This window comes from Hyperolius riggenbachi, chromosome 9 (genome assembly GCF_040937935.1).
Source record: "Hyperolius riggenbachi isolate aHypRig1 chromosome 9, aHypRig1.pri, whole genome shotgun sequence".
In the NCBI taxonomy this organism is placed as follows: Eukaryota; Metazoa; Chordata; class Amphibia; order Anura; family Hyperoliidae; genus Hyperolius; species Hyperolius riggenbachi.
This window is the reverse complement of record NC_090654.1, coordinates 273,114,246-273,133,560: the sequence shown is the minus strand read 5'-3', so window position 1 is coordinate 273,133,560 and position 19,315 is coordinate 273,114,246. Positions and strand designations below refer to the sequence as shown.

General features: G+C 45.6%; 1 protein-coding gene across 4 annotated transcripts in view; it reads left to right on the top strand.

Annotated features, from left to right (window-relative positions):
* Nucleotides 1-19,315, top strand: part of CCDC88C (coiled-coil domain containing 88C) — a 170,387-nt gene that overhangs the window by 79,073 nt on the left and 71,999 nt on the right. For all 4 annotated transcript variants that reach the window (XM_068254580.1, XM_068254581.1, XM_068254583.1 and 1 more), the window contains 5 exons: nt 8,957-9,026; nt 12,257-12,315; nt 14,903-14,986; nt 16,527-16,667; nt 18,816-19,000. In XM_068254580.1, the coding sequence (XP_068110681.1) occupies nt 8,957-9,026; nt 12,257-12,315; nt 14,903-14,986; nt 16,527-16,667; nt 18,816-19,000 (539 nt within the window). The remainder of the gene's footprint in view (nt 1-8,956; nt 9,027-12,256; nt 12,316-14,902; nt 14,987-16,526; nt 16,668-18,815; nt 19,001-19,315) is intronic.

The following is a 19,315-nucleotide window of genomic DNA, read 5'->3' as shown; positions in this document are numbered from 1 at the left end:
GCACGCTTTGGGTATGCATGCGCCCTGTCATTGTCCGTTGGCACGCTTTGCGTATGCAGTGTCCTGTCATTGTGTCCGTTGGCACGCTTTGGGTATGCAGTGCCCTGTCATTGTGTCCGTTGGCATGCTTTGGGTATGCATGCGCCCTGTCATTGTGTCCGTTGGCACGCTTTGGGTATGCAGTGCCCTGTCATTGTGTCCGTTGGCATGCTTTGGGTATGCATGAGCCCTGTCATTGTCCGTTGGCACGCTTTGCGTATGCAGTGTCCTGTCATTGTGTCCGTTGGCACGCTTTGGGTATGCAGTGCCCTGTCATTGTGTCCGTTGGCACGCTTTGGGTATGCAGCGCCCTGTCATTGTGTCCGTTGGCACGCTTTGCGTATGCAGTGTCCTGTCATTGTGTCCGTTGGCACGCTTTGCGTATGCATTGTCCTGTCATTGTGTCCGTTGGCATGCTTTGGGTATGCAGCGCCCTGTCATTGTGTCCGTTGGCACGCTTTGGGTATGCAGTGCCCTGTCATTGTGTCCGTTGGCACGCTTTGGGTATGCATGCGCCCTGTCATTGTGTCCGTTGGCACGCTTTGCGTATGCAGTGTCCTGTCATTGTGTCTGTTGGCACGCTTTGGGTATGCATGCGCCCTGTCATTGTGTCCGTTGGCACGCTTTGCGTATGCAGTGTCCTGTCATTGTGTCCGTTGGCACGCTTTGGGTATGCATGCGCCCTGTCATTGTGTCCGTTGGTACGCTTTGCGTATGCAGAGGCCTGTCATTGTGTCCGTTGGCACGCTTTGGGTATGCAGCGCCCTGTCATTGTGTCCGTTGGCACGCTTTGGGTATGCATGCGCCCTGTCATTGTGTCCATTGGCACGCTTTGCGTATGCAGTGTCCTGTCATTGTGTCCGTTGGCACGCTTTGGGTATGCATGCGCCCTGTCATTGTGTCCATTGGCACGCTTTGCGTATGCAGTGTCCTGTCATTGTGTCCGTTGGCATGCTTTGGGTATGCAGCGCCCTGTCATTGTGTCCGTTGGCACGCTTTGCGTATGCAGCGCCCTGTCATTGTCCGTTGGCACGCTTTGCGTATGCAGCGCCCTGTCATTGTGTCAGTTGGCACGCTTTGCGTATGCAGCGCCCTGTCATTGTGTCCGTTGGCATGCTTTGCGTATGCAGCGCCCAGCAAAGTTTTTCAATATTGTGGTCGGCTACTGCAACAGAGACATTGGATACACTTATAATAGACATGTCTGGACAGGTAGATAACATACAATCCCACCAACCTGGCTATTCCCTTAGGCAGCATGGTGGTGAAGTGGATAGCTCTCTTGCCTTGCAGCGCTGGGTCCCTGAGTTTGAATTTCAGCATGGGCACTATCTTTAGGGAGTTTGTATGTTCTTCCCGTGTCTCTGGTTTCCTCCCACATTCCAAAAACAGACAGATTAGTTAGCTTCCTATTATATTAGCCCTAGAGTACGATGGACACGACTATGGTAGGATTAGATTGTGAGCTCCTCTGAGGACAGTCAGTGACATGACTATGTACTCTGTAAAGTGATGCAGAAGATGTCAGTGCTATATAAATACAGAAGAATAATACGGTAGGATATTAGACTGATAGGCAATGCACTCTGCAAAGTGCTGCAGAATATGGCAGCGCTGTATAAATACTCATTCGTAATAAATTTGCTTTTCTACGTTCTGATAAACGATCCATCTTTAGGTATAGACTCTAGAGTGACTCTAGGTTTAACCAGTATTCACCAATATTCACAGATCTACATCAAGACTTCTCGGCCTTGTTACATTGCACTTCTGAGATTCCTGTGCTTTGAAAATACATAATTGAAGTATAATTCTGTTACCAGTACAGGTAGTCCTCGGTTAACGAACGTGATAGGGACTGTAGGTTGGTTCGTTAACCTGAATCTGTTCTTAAGTCGGAACATTGTTCCATCTCTGTCCCATGTACCTCCTCTGTGCCTCCAGTGTCCCCCTCTGTGTCACCTCTGCCCTCTGTACCTGTTTATACTAGTTTAAAAGCCATTTTTTCTTTGATTTTTTTTTTTTTTTAATCTATTTTCTCAAAAACTACAAGTCCAATTTGATGTTTTTTGGCTTGTTCCTATGGAAACAGAGAATCCATTATGCAGTTCGTATCAGCTGGTTGTTCGTAAGTTGGGGACTACCTGTACTTTGTTCTGCATAATCCGCTGGCACCAACATTTAGGTCTTCTGTGGGCAGATTGCTGGGTGGAAATGGGAACTGTTTTTGGGGATTGTCCTAAAGAGATTTTTTTTTTTCAGGCAGAACCAATGGTACGTGGTTTGGTGTCGGTCATGGAGAGAATCCGAAGACGTAACATCAAAAGTTGTTTTATAGGCGATTGTGGAACTTTGCAAGATTTTGAAACTTTAAGTAGACTTAGATTTCAGCTTCCCTGCCGCACATTCTTGCCGCTACCGCCGATTGGGCCACTCTGCACCCGTCGCAGCTCACTTACCCTGCCGTCGTTATGACCGCACAGCCCTGTGAGCTAGGGAGGAGCTGCTTTAATTGGCTCCTGACCCTGTCATCACTGTGAGCCAATCTCATTGGCTCACATTGATCACAGGGTCAGCAGCCAATGAAAGCGGCTCCTCACCAGCTCACAAAGCTCTGCTGTCATAGAGATGGCAGAGTGGGTGGGCTGAGGTGACGGGTGTCCTGCATGAACGGCGAGAGCGGTGATTCTGTGTGCCGTGACGTCGGCGAGCTCCAGTATTTATTACCAGCGGTCTCTGGTCCTTAAAGGGAACCTGAAGTGAGTTAAATTATTTAAAATAAACACATGACGTAGGTGCACATGAATATTACATACTAACTTCACCGCCGGTTCCTCTCAGAAGCTCACCATTTTCTTCTTACAGTGATCCCTTCCAGTTCTGACAATAATTTGTCAGACGTGAAATATACCAGTTGCTGTCAGTTTTATATATCAGTGGCTGTCAGTTACAACTGAATGTGCAAGGTAATGTCCATGTTCCCTATGGCTCAAGTGAGTTATATTATAGTTTAACAGTGTGCTGACCAGGAAGCTGTTATGTGGTAATGGCCATTTTTAAAATGGAAGATGGAGAATTCATCACAGTGGACAAATGGGACGCAGGAGAGGAGAAAGAGATTGAGGAGTAGACTATGCAGAAGGTAAGTATGACCTGCGTATGATTATTTTGACTTTTTATTTTCAGTTCAGGTTCTCTTTAGGGGCCAGAGACCGATGTTACCGAAGTAGTTAAAGGTATCACCTAAACAACTTTTATTATAGTGGCTCCTAAACTGGACTGTGCATTTTGGGTGGAGCAGTCCTTTTTGTTTCTCGGCGTTGGCAAGATCTGTCAGCTTTTCCGCTGTAGTTTACTAGCGTTGCAGCAATTTGTTCTTCCATAAAGCGAAAGGAATAAGATGACAGGTTGGTTCTGTTCCATGTTTCCTTTTTGCTTGTAAATGTCATGATGATGTTTAATACCGTACGGTGGTGTCTGATTGATGCTGGAGATCTGACAGACTCATCGGGATTGCGGTTTCATTTTTACGAGGATTAAAGCAGATTAGAGGAGGTTTAAACCGAACACGTAGAGCAGCATGCACAGTATAGATATAAGCTGGGACTTGTCGTTCTGCTTCAGCTGGCAGAGCCGTAATTGGGTGTGGGGGCCAGAAAGCTATACTTGAAGTCTACAAGTTTGAAAGATAATTAAAAAACCTTGCAGGAGTTTTATCTTATCTGTCTATAGAAATTAAAAAAAAAACACCCTGGTTGCTTCAATTAGTAGCCATACACTGGTCGATTTGCCATCAGATTCGACCAACAGATAGATCCCTCTCTGATCGAATCTGATCAGAGAGGGATCGTATGGCTACCTTTACTGCAAACAGATTGTGAACCGATTTCAGCCTGAAACCGATCACAATCTGTTGTGGTGGTGGTGCTGCCGCCGCTCCCCCCGCCCGCATCCATTACCTGCTCCGCCGGCGCGAGTCCTCCCGATCACCGCTGCTCCGTCTCCGCTCTGGTCTCCAGGTCCGGCATGCTTTACTTCTTCCTGCCCAGCAGGAAGTTTACACAGTAGAGCGCCCTCTACTGTTAAAACTTCCTGCCAGGCAGGAGGAACTGAAGCATGCCGGAGACCAGCGCGGACACGGAGCAGCGGTGACCGGAGGCAGTCGCGCCGGCGGAGCAGGTAATGTATTGCCGCTCTATTGCGTCGGTCGTCGGGTACTCGAACGCCGCTAGCGACGCGCTCCCTACCCGCAGGCGATCGATGGTAATTTTCCGCACGGAGCAATCGACTGGATCGAACGAAATGGATCGAAATTCGGCGTGTAACGCGAACGATTGGCAGCAGATTCGATCCCAGTGATCGAATCTGCTGTCGAAACGGTGGCAAATCGGGCCAGTGTATGGCCAGCTTAAGTCTCCCATGATGCAGTGCATGTGGACAGGTATTGCCTTAGCAGTGGTCATGGGGAAGAGTGGTATGATGATATCATCAGACTTACATGTATGGGGCATGGCTGAGACCTCACTTAAAGGACCTCTGTCACGAAAATCTTAAAATTTTAAATACATGTAAACACATAACGTTTCTTCTAGAGTAAAATGAGCCATAAATTACTTCTCTCCTATGTTGCTGTCACTTACAGTAGGTAGGAGAAATCTGACATTACCGACAGATTTTGGACTAGCCCATCTTCTCATAGGGGATCTCAGGGTTTTCTTTATTTTTAAAAGCATGTAGTGAATGGCAGTTGCTCTGTCCCAACTGCCAAAAAAGTGTGCAGGGAGGCTGGCCAACATCTTTGTATAAATCTTTTTCAGGGAATGTCTTTATAAAGAATAAAGTCCATGCTGAGAATCCCCCATGAAGAGATGCACTAGTCCAAAACCTGTCGGTAATGTCAGATTTCTGCTACCTACTGTAAGTGACAGCAACATAGGCGAGAAGTAATTTTTGGCTCATTTTACTCCGGAAGAAATGTACTTCTTATTTGTATGCGGTTTACTTTTTAAGATTTTTGTGACAGTTCCTCTTTAACCTCCCTGGCGGTAACCCCGTGTGTGACACGGGGTAAGCCGCCGGAGGGTGCCGCTCAGGCCCTGCTGGGCCGATTTTCATAATTTTTTTTTTGCTGGACGCAGCTAGCACTTTGCTAGCTGCGCCAGCACTCTGATCGCCGCCGGCCCCCGCCCGATCGCCGCTATTTGCTGCGGCGCGCGGCCCCCCCCCCCCCAGACCCCAGCGCTGCCTGGCCAATCAGTGCCAGGCAGCGCCGAGGGGTGGCCCGGGACTCCCAATGACGTCCCGACGTCAGTGACGTCATCCCGCCCCGTCGCCATGGCGACGGGGGAAGCCCTCCAGGAAATCCCGTTCTATGAACGGGATTTCCTGATCGGAGATCGCCGAAGGCGATCGAAGCGGGCGGGGGGATGCCGCTCAGCAGCGGCTATCATGTAGCGAGCCCTCGGCTCGCTACATGATTAAAAAAAAAAAATTTTTTTTAAAAACTGCTGCGCTCCCTCCTGGCGGTATTTTTCATACCGCCAAGGAGGTTAAAGCAGTAGGATCAGCCATAATATGCCAGGGAAAAAACACATATATAAGTAGATAAATACTTGATCTACTTGCATAACACAAGTATTATACTGTCCACGTTTTGATTTCAGTGAATGTTATATAGTAAATTATGAGAATTCTGTTCCTGGTGGGGGCCATGTCTTTTGCCCACAGTTAAGGCTAACTCGTCATTTCTGCCCTTTACTTTTTTTCTCGTCTCCTCCAATCGCTGAGTCACCTCAGCCTTGCTTGTAAACACAAGTGATTAGGGGATTAGGTTTCAGATAAGAAGCTGGCAGGGAAATAAAGGGAAGAGGAGGAATAGATTGTAGATAAAAAGAAACCCCAGCATGCAATTCTTTGGCACGACTACTAAAGGGCCAGTGCTCCTTAAGTATGTGATAACTCCAAATCATAACAGCAGAAAAAGTTTTGAAAGTTTTGAATGCAGGCTTAGCATCTTTATCACTTAATACACTCAGACCAATTGCTGTTGAAATTTGATTTTTATGGTGACGATACCACTTTAAATCATATAAAATACATCACTCAGCAGACCACCACCATGTGGTCTTGGAAAACAACCTTGATCTTATTGATTTATGTTGTGTTGGCGCTACATAGGCAGCGTCCCTGCTGTGGGAGTCGAGCAGAATTTTGGCCTGGAGTTTTGCATATCGATGTGCCAAGCCAGATCATGCTGATTGTGCCAGGACTAACGTGCACAGCGGACGGCAAAAAATCATTCATTTGTAAGAGAGTTGGACAATTTTCAACATCGATATCCAGCCGGTTCGATCATAATGCTGAAATCTATTGAAATTCTGACTGCACTGTGTGGGCAGGCATCTGATTCTGCTCAGATCAGATATCTGATGGTCAATCTGGTGGCAGATTAAGGCCCCCTGCACACTGCATGAGATTTTGATTTTTAATTGTTTTTTACATGCGCTTCCAATTTTAATTTACTGCATGCTCGTTTTTCTGTTGATGGCATTCAGGGAAAATCGGAATCAGAATCGCAAATCAGATTTGCAGTGTGCAGGGAGCCTAAAGGTGGCAGTACATCTAGCAATTTTGCTGTACGATCAACCATTCGATTCATTCATTTTTATCGAATTGAGAGAGACTCCTGTATCCCTGTGTGCTCGATCTATGAAAACTGGCTGAAATCATATTGAATTGAGCAGGATGAAAGATATCGGTCGATTGTACAGGAATCGGCTAGTGTTCACATGATTTTGATCGACAAAGAATTGTTGTTGTTTGTTTTGGATTCAGCGCATGGAGGCACTACATTGTTCAGATCGAATGTGAAGGAGAATTGCCAGGATCTCGCTTGTCTTGACCAACAGATCTCTCTCTGATCGGAGTCAATCAGAGAGAGATCTGTCTCTTGGTCAATCTGCCCATACACCATCTCATGGTTGGGCACCTATAGAGTTCAAGATGTCAGAGGGTAACTTCACCTTTCAATGTTGAAAGCCCAGAGAAATGATCAGTTTCACATTACCTGAAATAGAGGCCATTGCTTGCCGTGGTGATCCGCCTATAGTGAGCCAGGAAGGGGTCACACATAGACTCTACATTATGTTGTTTTTAGAGTTCTTGCCAATTACACAAACAATTAAATTTGCACATTCCTGACTGGGCAGAGTGGAAACTTCAGCATCCTGTACCAGTGTAATGGAGGCAGTGAGGTGATGGAAAGTATTTTACAAAGTTTATTTAATTGGCGTGGCCTTACATTATCAGCTTGGCCAGAAAACCTGTAGAAAGGTGGAGTTGCCCTTTAAAGTGGACCTGAGCACAGGAAAGAAGGAAAACAGAGAGAAATGAACCCTGTATGTATTTAGAGAGTTTAGCCTAATTCCCCCTCATCTTTGACTAAGCACTACTGTTATTTGATCTCTCAGTTGTATCAGCTGGCTGCCTCGGCAAAGCAGCTAATATGTAAACACAGGATGTTAACCTTATGTCTGCTTCCATGAAAGCAGGAAGTAGACACACTGCAGATTTATTGTAGGATTTGTATCAGCTGTAACAAAGAATGGGTTTTCTTTTAAGGTTATTATGCTGTTGCTCATCTCTTTTAAAACAGAGAGGAAGTTGTGAATTCAGCGAGAGCTCCAGACTGCGTCAATAAATGATCAGTTTTTGGTGATCTGTATGCATATTCTATGTTGGAATTGTCTTATTCCTGCACATCTGCTGAAACTTCATATTAGGCTGGCGGTACAAGGACTGCACTGACTGCTGTAATTGGGGATAAAGTATATAGGGCCACGTTCACAAGTCAGCTCCATGCTGGTGTTTCTGTGTTGGCGGGAGAACGCCAGGAAGTGAGGGAGTGATAGGGGTGCCAGGAAAAGAAAAACAAATTTATGATGGAATTTAAAGTGATGTTTGTACTCTGTTTGATCACCATCTTGTCTGGTGGCCGCTGCATGGGAGGACTTTGGGCATTTTCTTGGCTGCTCCTTGTGGCAGCGTGGTGACCTCCCCTTTTACCACGCAAAACTGGCATATCAATCCAACCATGGTGACCTCAATACGGCACTCATTTTTTTTCTCCTTATGCTGGTGGGAACCTAATTTATAGCTGAAGTAGTTAAAAGAGCTTTCAGCTGCATGAAATGTACCTCTGTTTACTGTTACAAGACCTACATCTTTTTATTACTGCCAGCAGAACCATGCACAGCTCAGCCTTCCTGGTGGCAGAATGAGTGGTGGGTGTGTCCTCTTTCTGATTAGTGCAGGTCTTTACTCCTCCTCCAACTCTGCCTGGCAGTCTGTTGTGTGCAGCAAATGTACACATGCAGGAAATGGACAGAGACGCTCTCTGTATTTTAAACCTCGCACTAAAAAGTACAGATTCCAGGCTTGAAAAATATTGATGTATAAGCATCCAGATTGATGCCAACTGAAGCGAGTGGGATATGGAGGCTGCCATATTTATTTTCTTTTAAGCATTACCAGTTGCCTGGCCATTCTGCTACCTCTAATCCTTTTAGCCATAGCCCCTGAACAAGCATGCAGCAGATCAGGTGTTTTTGACAAGATTATCTGCATGCTTGTTTCTGGTATTATTCAGATACTACTGACCAGAAAGGTCATCAGGACTGCCAGTCAACTAGTATTGTTTAAAAGGATATGGCAGCCTTCATATTCTGCTCACTTCAGTTGCTTTTTGAATCACCGGCTAACTGTACGTTGAAATATGAAGATAACTTTTACTGGTCTAAAACTGTATGGTTACTTTGTTTCCACAGATACAGGTCATGGCCTTTAAAAAAAAAAAAAAAAAAAAAACCTTTTACCTCTTAAAAAAGTTTTCATGTTGTTTCTTTGTGTCTCCTCTTAGGAAGTCTTGCAACAGTTGATCGTAATGACATTGCCAAATGTGCTGTTAATCGGAAAAGACCCTCTTACCGGTAAGTGGCTCGTTATTAGCTGATCTCCCGCCCTATGATCCATAGCAACATCTAATGTGGCATTATAATCTGTATAAAGGTGGCCATACATGATGCAATCAATTAGGCCCGGTGCACACCAAAACCCGCTAGCAGATCAATTAAAATAAATATAACTTTATAGTTAAAAACAAAACCTAGTGAAAAGTCTATTAGACAAAATAGAAAGAGAGATTGTGTTGTCTGAAAGGTCCAAAGACTGAAATACATAATTGTTAAAAAAAAAAAAAGAAAAAAAAAAGTTTTTTGAGGGCTGGTTCACACTATGAGCGTTTTTGTTTTCTTTTAAATTGCTGGCGTTTTCTAAAATCGCCGTGAAAGTGCTTGTGTAATGAAATCCAAAGTGATCACGTGATTGATTCAGGGGTTTTTTTTCCAATCGCAAACCCGGGTTCTGCAATATTTTCTGGGCTCTTGCGCTTTAAAGGGAAGGTTCAGGGACGCCTTGGAAAAAAAAAATCCATATCCACTTACCTGGGGCTTCCTCCAGCCCGTGGCAGGCAGGAGGTGCCCTCGCCGCCGCTCCAGAGGCTCCCGGTCGTCTTCGGTGGCCAACCCAGCCAGGCCGGCTGACAGGTCAAGCTATTCTGCGCTCCAAGGACGGGCTCTTCTGCGTCCCACGCGGACGCGCTGACGTCATCGGACGTCCGCCGGGCTGTACTGCGCAGGCGCAGAACTACCTCCTGCCTGCCACGGGCTGGAGGAAGCCCAAGGTAAGTGGATATGGATTTTTATTTTTTTCAAGGCGTCCCTGAACCTTCCCTTTAAGTTAATTGGCTCCTCTCCAAAATTGTCCCTAGACTCTGATACATACACTACTCATTACATACATAGATATAGGACTGTGGTAGGGATTAGATTGTGAGCTCCTTTGTGGGACAGTTAAGTGACATGGCTATGTACTCTGTACAGAGCTACGGGAGATGTCGGTGGGTGCTGTATAAATACTAAATAATAGTAATAAATGAAAAATTGCAAAGCGCTTTAAAACACTTTGAGCAGTGGTTTTGTGAGTGTTTTTCAAGCAAATTTGCTTTTAAAAAGCATTGTTTCTGGTCAGAGGGCACTTCCTGTTTTTTCTGCACACACAAAATCGCAAAACAAAAAATGCATACAAAATCGCTCGCAGAAAAACCCAAATAACTTTAAAATGCCAACAATCGCTTAACAGAATATCTTACAAAAGCACTTAGCGATTGTGATTTGTAGTGTGAACTTGGCCTAAAGGTGGCCACACACCATACAATTTTTAAAATCTCTTTTCAATTCAAGAATTGCAATTAATCTTTTTGACTGTAACATTTTAAAAATCTGACCAGTGTACTACAGACGTGGTCAATTTTTACCCGATTATGAAAACCAGGATTGAAAACTCTGAGAAAATTGCTTGGAAGTATACATAAGGAAATTTACAATCTACCACACACCATTCAATTTTCATAAGTCTATCGGGAGAGTTGAATTTTTCGGATCAATTTTTATCGGAGAAATGAGAAATCTTGCTCAAATAAAAAAAAAAAAAACAAAAAAAAAAGCTTTCTATTTTTTTTAGAAAATCCAATCGTTTTCATCTAATTGCCGTTAAATCGGATCATTTTATTGTATTGTGTGGCCACCTTAAGGCCTCGTTCCCATAGCGTATCCCTCCGCGTTGGGCTTTTTTTTTTTTTAGAGGCTTTTTTTTCCCTCTCCCGGTGCTTGGGATGGGCGATGCTGTTTTGGTAAAAGCGCTTTTCTAAGCGCTTTTCCTGAGCATTTTTTAATTCACTCCCTGACGCAATTCAGGAAGTGAACTCTTTGACCCGGAAAAGAAGAAATACAATGTATTTATTCTTACAAACGCTCACGCCATCGCTGCACAAAACGAATTTGTGAGCGTTTTGCGTTTTTCTATACCTTCCATTGAGACGGAATCGCCTCAAAAATGGCCCATGCAGCGCTTATCTGAGCGGAGCGGAAATTAACCGCTCAGATGTGAACTTTGTCATAGACAATCATGGCACAAGCGTTTTAGTCAGATTTTGAAAATCACCAGCGCTTAAAAAAAAATCTCAAAGAAGCCCCTAGTGTGAACACGCCCTTAGTCACAGGACAAATAATGTATATAATGAAATAATGATCCAGAAATGATCAAGTCCCTGGTCCTCTAATTCTCCCACCTATGTACAGGCAGAGCAAACACACCAAATCCAAATGTTGGGTTGCGGTACAGCGCTGGAACGGGGACACCAAGAGAGGACAGGGAAGGCTCAATGGAATCCAGAGCCCTCCCTCTACATAGGTAAGTATTAAAGAACACCTGAAGTGAGAGGGATATGGAGGCTAACATTTATTTCCTTTAAAGCAAACCAGTTGCCTGGCTATCCTGCGGATCCTCTGCCTCTAATACTATTAGCCATAGCCCCTGAACAAGCATGCAGCAGATCAGGTGTTTCTGACATTATTGTCAGATCTGACAAGATTGGCTGCATGCTTTGTTTCTGGTGTGATTCAGACACTACTGCAGCCAAATAGACCAGCAGGACTGCCAGGCAACTAGTATTGCTTAAAAGGAAATAAATATGGCAGCCTCCATTTATTCTTCTCACTTCAGTAGTTCAGCCATACTCACAGGAAAAAGAAAATACATAAGTGAGTACACAAATACTTGTTCTACTTGCGTAACATAAGTATTGTACTCGCCACGTTTTGAGTTCAGTGAATTTTATATAGAAAATAAATGGAAAGCTGTTTCAGGCATTTTCCATCTTTGCTGCCTCTGACTAAAGCCAATCCTCCTGATGTAATTTCCTCTTTCTTTTTCTGTCATATCTAGCTTAATTTGTAAACCTGTGCACACAGCATAGAACGTATTTCAGCAGCTTCTACAGAGAGTTGATCTGTATCTCCCTCCTTAGCCTGTCGCACTGAACTGCCCTCAGCCAATCAGTGAGGAGCAGGAATGTGGGAGGGGAGATAATGAGCTTCCCTCTCTCCAGCAATGTACCAGAATAGAGCCAGGCTAAGTGAGATAAGATTCATTACAGCAGACACATTTGTGATTATATTGGAATGGTTGCAATGCAGACTGTATGTAGACTGCATAATAAACAGAGCAGTGAGTAAATGGAATTTGATTTTGTGGTGCTTTAATTTTTTTCTTTTTTTTAAGTCACTTCAGTGTACTTAGATGTTTCTCTTCTCTCCCCCAGGGAAGAGCATGGAGGAACTGAAGAAGATACTGCTCCTGATGTTGGGCTGTGCGGTGCAGGTAAGTGTCCGCGGCTGCCTATTCTCCCACTTAGTGAAGCTGTAATATTTATGGGCCAGTAGAGCCAGGCGAGGGGGTGGTTCTGTGGTGGAGGAATGGTGTCTGACACTGGTCGGGGTATTACAGGGATGAGCGGAGAGGTTAGTGGCTTGGCATTGACGTGTCCCAGCAGAGATGTTCCATAGCCCGGGGCATGCTGGGAGATCTGAGCTGTCAGGGTCAATCATTACTCACTGTGGGGAACAATGAGGAGATTAGGAACATTATAGAGACATGTAACTGCCGGATTACCTCATCACCTGGATGGAGTTCATCCTTTACCTGCAGATAATCGGATAGTCACAGGTATGGGGAGAATTCTGCTTCCACGACGCAGAGGAACAAAAAATACATAATCTTTGTTCTGATCTGCTAATTATACCTAATTTTGTGAAACTGCCTCACTGAACAATTACAGAAAATACATTATGCTTCAGCCGGTTTGTGAAGAGGAACGATCAAGGTTTCAGTGCCAAATTTTCAGGGTGTTTTTTTTTTTTTTACATATGCAAATGATTCCTGTTAAAACGCTATTGAAATCATTGATAAAGAGGCACAAAATAGAATAAAACCATTTTAAATTGTTAAAAGGAGCTAGTGGTGGACTTACCTCTAGGTCGTCAGAAACAGGTTGTCTATTTTCAACAGCAGATCTTTACTAGTCAAGAGAAACTGCAACAACAGTAACTCCATTTGCAACACGTTTCGCAGGCATTCCTACTTCCTCGTGCAAAAATAGTGTGGACAATCTAGGAGGCATTAAAAGCAGAATGCTCAGGAGTCCATATAATATGTTATAATGCAACATTTTTGAAAGAGGAGACTGCTTTTTTCCCTGTGACGGGATACCGGAGGGTGAAGGGTCCAAATTCTATGCTAATGCAGTATTTGACCCATTTTCAGTCTGTGCAAAATTGGCCTAAACTCTGTACAACTATTATTACAGTAATATTGTATATACCCCAAAGAGGCCCTGTAGTGACATATAGTAGAATGCAATAAATTATTCAGGAGACCCACTTTTATGGTAATTTTCTTGGTTTCAGCATCGGAAACACTCAATATAGCTATACATTGCTGTATATTGGTATGCAGCCCTGCCCTCCCAGTGATGCTTGGCCTAGGCTGTTTAGCTATGCAGAAGTCTCCTCCCAGAGCATTCCAGGAAACCAGATATTATTTACACCGGCTTCTCAATCCTCCGACAACAATTTCCGCAGAGATCACCTGATAGGGTTGTGTACTGTATAGCCTTGTTGACTTGCAACAAAAAAGTGTTAAACTTTATGTACTGGTGAGCTAGTTCTTTCCATGACAGGTACTTATTAACAAAGTGGAGATGTCAAACTGACTTTGGCTGGCCATACACTATAGAATCTTGCTTGTATCTTACCACTTATAACGTATGAGAGCTTACCTAAACAACCTGTTCATCGTATTCTCAGTTAGCCAGCCCTTGTATCAGAGAAATATACGGTAAGATTGCACAAGAAAGAGTATGAGGTCTATGGCCACATGTATGTTGATAGTCGCATAGCAGGGACAGGTACTCTCGTCCCTAGCTTCTATGCAGGCATGAGGAGGGCCCACAAAACGGTGAACAGGGTGAATAGATCAACATTGCCCCAGGCCATCACGTTGCCAAATCTATCCATGAGGCAGATCGTTCATCAAAGCATTGAGGAGGCATTGTATACGACCTACTATCTCTGTCCAGCATGTTTGCAAAGCTTTACGCTGACCTGGTGCAATGGTTTTGATTTATAACTGTCCTAGGCAGAAGTTTGGCAAAGTGTTTGTTTTTTTTTTGTTTTTTGTTGTTATTTTTTTTGAGGTCATGCAACGGTGATTTTTGGTGTCTCAGAAGTGGATAGCTAAATTTTTTTTTTTTTTTGCGGTCTCAAATATTGGAGTCATCCACAAACTGACAACCGTTTGCTTTTATTTGCCACGCAAGGTATTGTTTCTGTGTGTTTTAACTTGCCTCTGTCAGGTTAATGTCTTCTCTCTCTGCACCACTTGTCATGTGGCTGCAGAACACCAGTAACTGTTTATTCAGCAGCATTAACATGATGCCCCTCCCCTTCATTTCCTCTAACCTATAGGTGAGGAGGGTGTTGCTACTACAACAAGGGGACTGAAAACCTTGCTGAAATATTAGATAAATATTTTTCTAGATGACCCCTGTATATTATAGTCACAGTGGGGCAGGGGTGCAGATAAAGGAGGGATAAACTGAATGAGAGGTTTTTTTTGGGAAAGTTAAATGGGGCCAGTCCATGTGTTTATGTAAGGTATGTAAAAAGGTTTGGGGCAGGGCAGCACTTTCACTAAACCATAACGTGCAGTTTTCTGCTGAATACTTTCTCCCCTCTCTGTAGTTCCTGCCAAGCACTGGCAGTTGTGCAAATTATAAAAAGTAAAGTAATAATTACAGGTTATCAGAAAGTGCCTGGAGGGTGAATAACGTATGGATTGTCACAGGTTATTCTCGGGTAGATAGCGCTGGGTGTGATCCATTCTTATTTTGTCCTGTTTTTCCCTGCAGTGCGAGAGGAAGGAGGAATATATCGAGAAGATCAAACAGCTGGACATCGAGACACAGGCCGGAATCGTAGCTCATATTCAGGAGGTAAATCTCAGAGCGACAGTCCTACTCCTGGAATAAAGTGTACCCCAGATCTGTGCGACAGTCGGAGGCAGAGATTGTTGATTTGATCTGGTACCCATCAGCAGCCCCTGCAGCACAAGACTTCCATTGCTGTATGCTACAATCATCTCAGAGTGAACCTATCACCATTTTTAGCACCCAGGGCATCTCAATAGCACATTAAAAATGCATGTGAACAATGTGGCTCATTAATAAAAAAAAATCAATTGTTACCTCTTCTTTTTACATTTAAAGTTTTAACAGAGGCTTTCATTACCCTACTTCTGTGGATGACAGGGCCTGCTGGACTGCAGAAATTTCAGGCAGATAAGGACTGATGTAATTCCTTTATTGCACACATTAGCAGAGAGCAAACAAAACCATTCATCAGCAGGGGTGGGGGGAAGATGCACTGTGCTTCAAAGAGTTTAAGATGGCCATACATCTCTAGGCTTGGCTGATGATCGACCATCTAATTTGATAATTATTTTTGACTCGGATTAAAATCTGTGCCACCATAAGCATGCTCAATCGGTGATGCGACCAATTTCGGCTCAAGATTGGTTGCATGTATCAATCGGACATGCTGCAAGATGTCGGGCCATCGTGGTCGATCAGGTGTGCGGCAGTAACTGGGAGTGATAACGGTAAAAGACGGGTGCTGCCCTCTCTAATGTAAAATGTTGTGCGGTATACTTTACCTGTCCGTGTCCATCCGCCGATATTATCTTAACCATTTTTTAATTACTACATACTAAAATTGTGAAATTAAGAAAATCTGTTTATATTCATTTTATTTTCCTGAGTACTTTAATAGATTTCCCCTTTTTTCTCTGCTCTGTTTCCTCCCTTCCATCACCTTACCGATTGGCTGCTTGTTAATTACCGACAGCTCCAGGCTGGAGATACCGAACATCTCACTTGATTTACTGCATTCTGTAAACTCTGCATTCTGCAATTCTTTGTGAATTGACATTTATGAGGCATTTACCTCACAATTCTGTAATTCGCCTCACTGTTTTCCATGCAGGAACAGCCCTGGTGAACTGACATTTTATAAAATGGGGTTGATGCAAAAAAGGCAGGTAACAGCGCGCAGAGTGCCAATGCTAACGGCTCGTACGGACAATAGTAATGCTCATTGCACCAAAAGCGCAACAAATGTTGCCCTAGCAGCGTGCATAAACAGTGTACGTGTGGTACAGAAGTAGCATAATCTACGGTACTTCCGTACAGCGGGTACCGGTACACTGTTTACGTGTGTTGCTACAGCGATGCTTGACGTGCTATCGGCGCAATGTGTGTTACTATTGTCAGTACGAACTGATAACATTGCCACACGGTGTACTATGTTACCTGCCTTTTTTTGCATGAACCCCAATGTAAGATCAGCTGGTTTCTGCTTTACCGTGTGTGGTAATGCTTAGGGAATGGAGTGTATGTGTGTGTTTTTGGTCTTTGTGTTTTCACACTCAGTACTGTATATATTGCTCTCAGCAGTGCCCGTGTACCCTCATTCCAGGTGACCCACAATCAGGAGAACGTCTTTGACCTGCAGTGGTTGGAGTTGCCAGACATGGCACCGGAGGAGCTGGACTCTCTCTCCCGGAACATGGCCGTCCATCTGAGGAGGCTGCTGGATGAGAGGGACGAGTCTAAAGAGGTAACACTGGACAAATTGTTTATAGGAGAGATGCAGATCAATCACATTTGAAGTACATTTTATGCAAATGTCTGCAGCTTGGAAATCCAACAATCCAAGTTGCATAAAATTTGCAACAACTCGTTAACTCATTTACCATCTTTAGTCACTATATATAGTAAAGGAATCAGGTTTTTTGATTATTTTAAAAACCTGTTGATTAAAAAAATAGCAAGAGCAAGTTGGCTCTACATCTTATACCGAAAGTCCAAGATCGGTTAGCACACCATGCTGTGTTTTTCCAGGATTAGTGGTAATGGGTTTTCCCAGCAGTGTCCTCGGAGTTGGCTTGGCCAGGAAGGGAGCAGCGGTTGTGCCAGGTGACCAGCGGCGCTGACCTCTGTCACACGCCCTGCCGGCTCTGTCTGAACTGCAGCCAAACTCATTTGTCGCCCCCGTGTCCAGGGACGGGGCTGGGTGACAGTTGTCCGCTCCAGCGAGCTGCTTGCCCTTATGTTTTCTGGCATTTCTCTGCGTGATGCGTGTGCTGGAGATGGCGGGATCTCGGGACCAGACGCGTGGCGTGATTGTCAGCCTGGCACTGGAGCACGCGGTCTATGCACAGGCTCTGTACTGTGACTCAAGTGGCCTGATCTGCAGACCTGACCAGAGTTATTGGAGAGAAATCACGATGACGTTGCCTATGGGAGCCTGCAGCGCTACCCCTCCTATAGGGAGACTGCAGCGCTACCCCTCCTATAGGGAGACTGCGGCGCTACCCCTCCTATAGGGAGCCTGCAGCATTACCCCTCCTATAGGGAGACTGCGGCGCTATCCCTCCTATAGGGAGACTGCGGCGCTACCCCTCCTATAGGGAGACTGCGGCGCTACCCCTCCTATAGGGAGCCTGCAGCATTACCCCTCCTATAGGGAGACTGCGGCGCTACCCCTCCTATAGGGAGCCTGCAGCGCTACCCCTCCTATAGGGAGCCTGCGGCGCTACCCCTCCTATAGGGAGCCTGCGGCGCTACCCCTCCTATAGGGAGCCTGCGGCGCTACCCCTCCTATAGGGAGACTGCGGCGCTACCCCTCCTATAGGGAGACTGCGGCGCTACCCCTCCTATAGGGAGACTGCGGCGCTACCCCTCCTATAGGGAGACTGCGGCGCTACCCCTCCTATAGGGAGACTGCGGCGCTACCCCTCCTATAGGGAGACTGCGGCGCTACCCCTCCTATAGGGAGACTGCAGCATTACCCCTCCTATAGGGAGACTGCGGCGCTACCCCTCCTATAGGGAGACTGCGGCGCTACCCCTCCTATAGGGAGACTGCGGCGCTACCCCTCCTATAGGGAGACTGCAGCATTACCCCTCCTATAGGGAGACTGCAGCATTACCCCTCCTATAGGGAGACTGCGGCGCTACCCCTCCTATAGGGAGACTGCGGCGCTACCCCTCCTATAGGGAGACTGCGGCGCTACCCCTCCTATAGGGAGACTGCGGCGCTACCCCTCCTATAGGAAGACTGCGGCGCTACCCCTCCTATAGGGAGCCTGCAGAGTTACCCCCTCCTATTGGGAGACTGCGGCGCTACCCCTCCTATTGGGAGACTGCGGCGCTACCCCTCCTATTGGGAGACTGCGGCGCTACCCCTCCTATAGGGAGCCTGCGGCGCTACCCCTCCTATAGGGAGCCTGCGGCGCTAGCCCTCCTATAGGGAGACTGCGGCGCTACCCCTCCTATTGGGAGACTGCGGCGCTACCCCTCCTATAGGGAGACTGCGGCGCTACCCCTCCTATAGGGAGACTGCGGCGCTACCCCTCCTATAGGGAGACTGCGGCGCTACCCCTCCTATAGGGAGCCTGCGGCGCTACCCCTCCTATAGGGAGCCTGCGGCGCTAGCCCTCCTATAGGGAGACTGCAGAGTTACCCCTACCGGGAAGATTGGGGAGGGGGGGTACAGGAGACACCTGCAAACACAGGGAGAATATACAAACCCCATGCAGATACTCCAGGATATGTAGCTGAGACTCCAGTGCTATGAAGAGCCTAATGATCTTCCTATTATGCTCCTGATCTGTTTTAGAATCCTGAATATTTGGATGTAGCACAATGGCGGCTGCATTATATATGAATAGCGTTCCTCACTGCTTCCGGTCTCCATATCACAGGTCATTGTAGATCTCACCCAGGAACGGGATTATCTCCAGTCTCTAAACCCGCCAAGCCCCGTCAAGTCTTCCAGCCCCGACCCATCCTCCAATGTGGTCGCCCACCTGGCCAGCGAGCACAAGCAGCATCTGGCGGTAGAACTGGCGGACAGCAAAGCCAAACTGCGGAGAATCCGGCAAGAGCTGTAAGTGGACCTGTCATTCCTCTACAATTATATATACTGTATTTCCTTTTAAACAATACACATTACCTGGCTGTCCTGCTGATCCTCTAATACTTCTAGCCACAGACCCTGAACAAGCATGCAGATCAGGTGCTCTGACTGAAGTCTGACAAGATTAGCTGCATGCTTGTTTCAGGTGTGTGATTCAAACTACTGCAGCTAAAGAGATCAACAGGACTGCCAGGCAACTGGTATTGTTTAAAAGAAAAGTAAAATGGCTTCCTCTGTATTTTTCACTTTAGTTGTCCTGTAAGTTGATATTTGTTAGATTTTGCG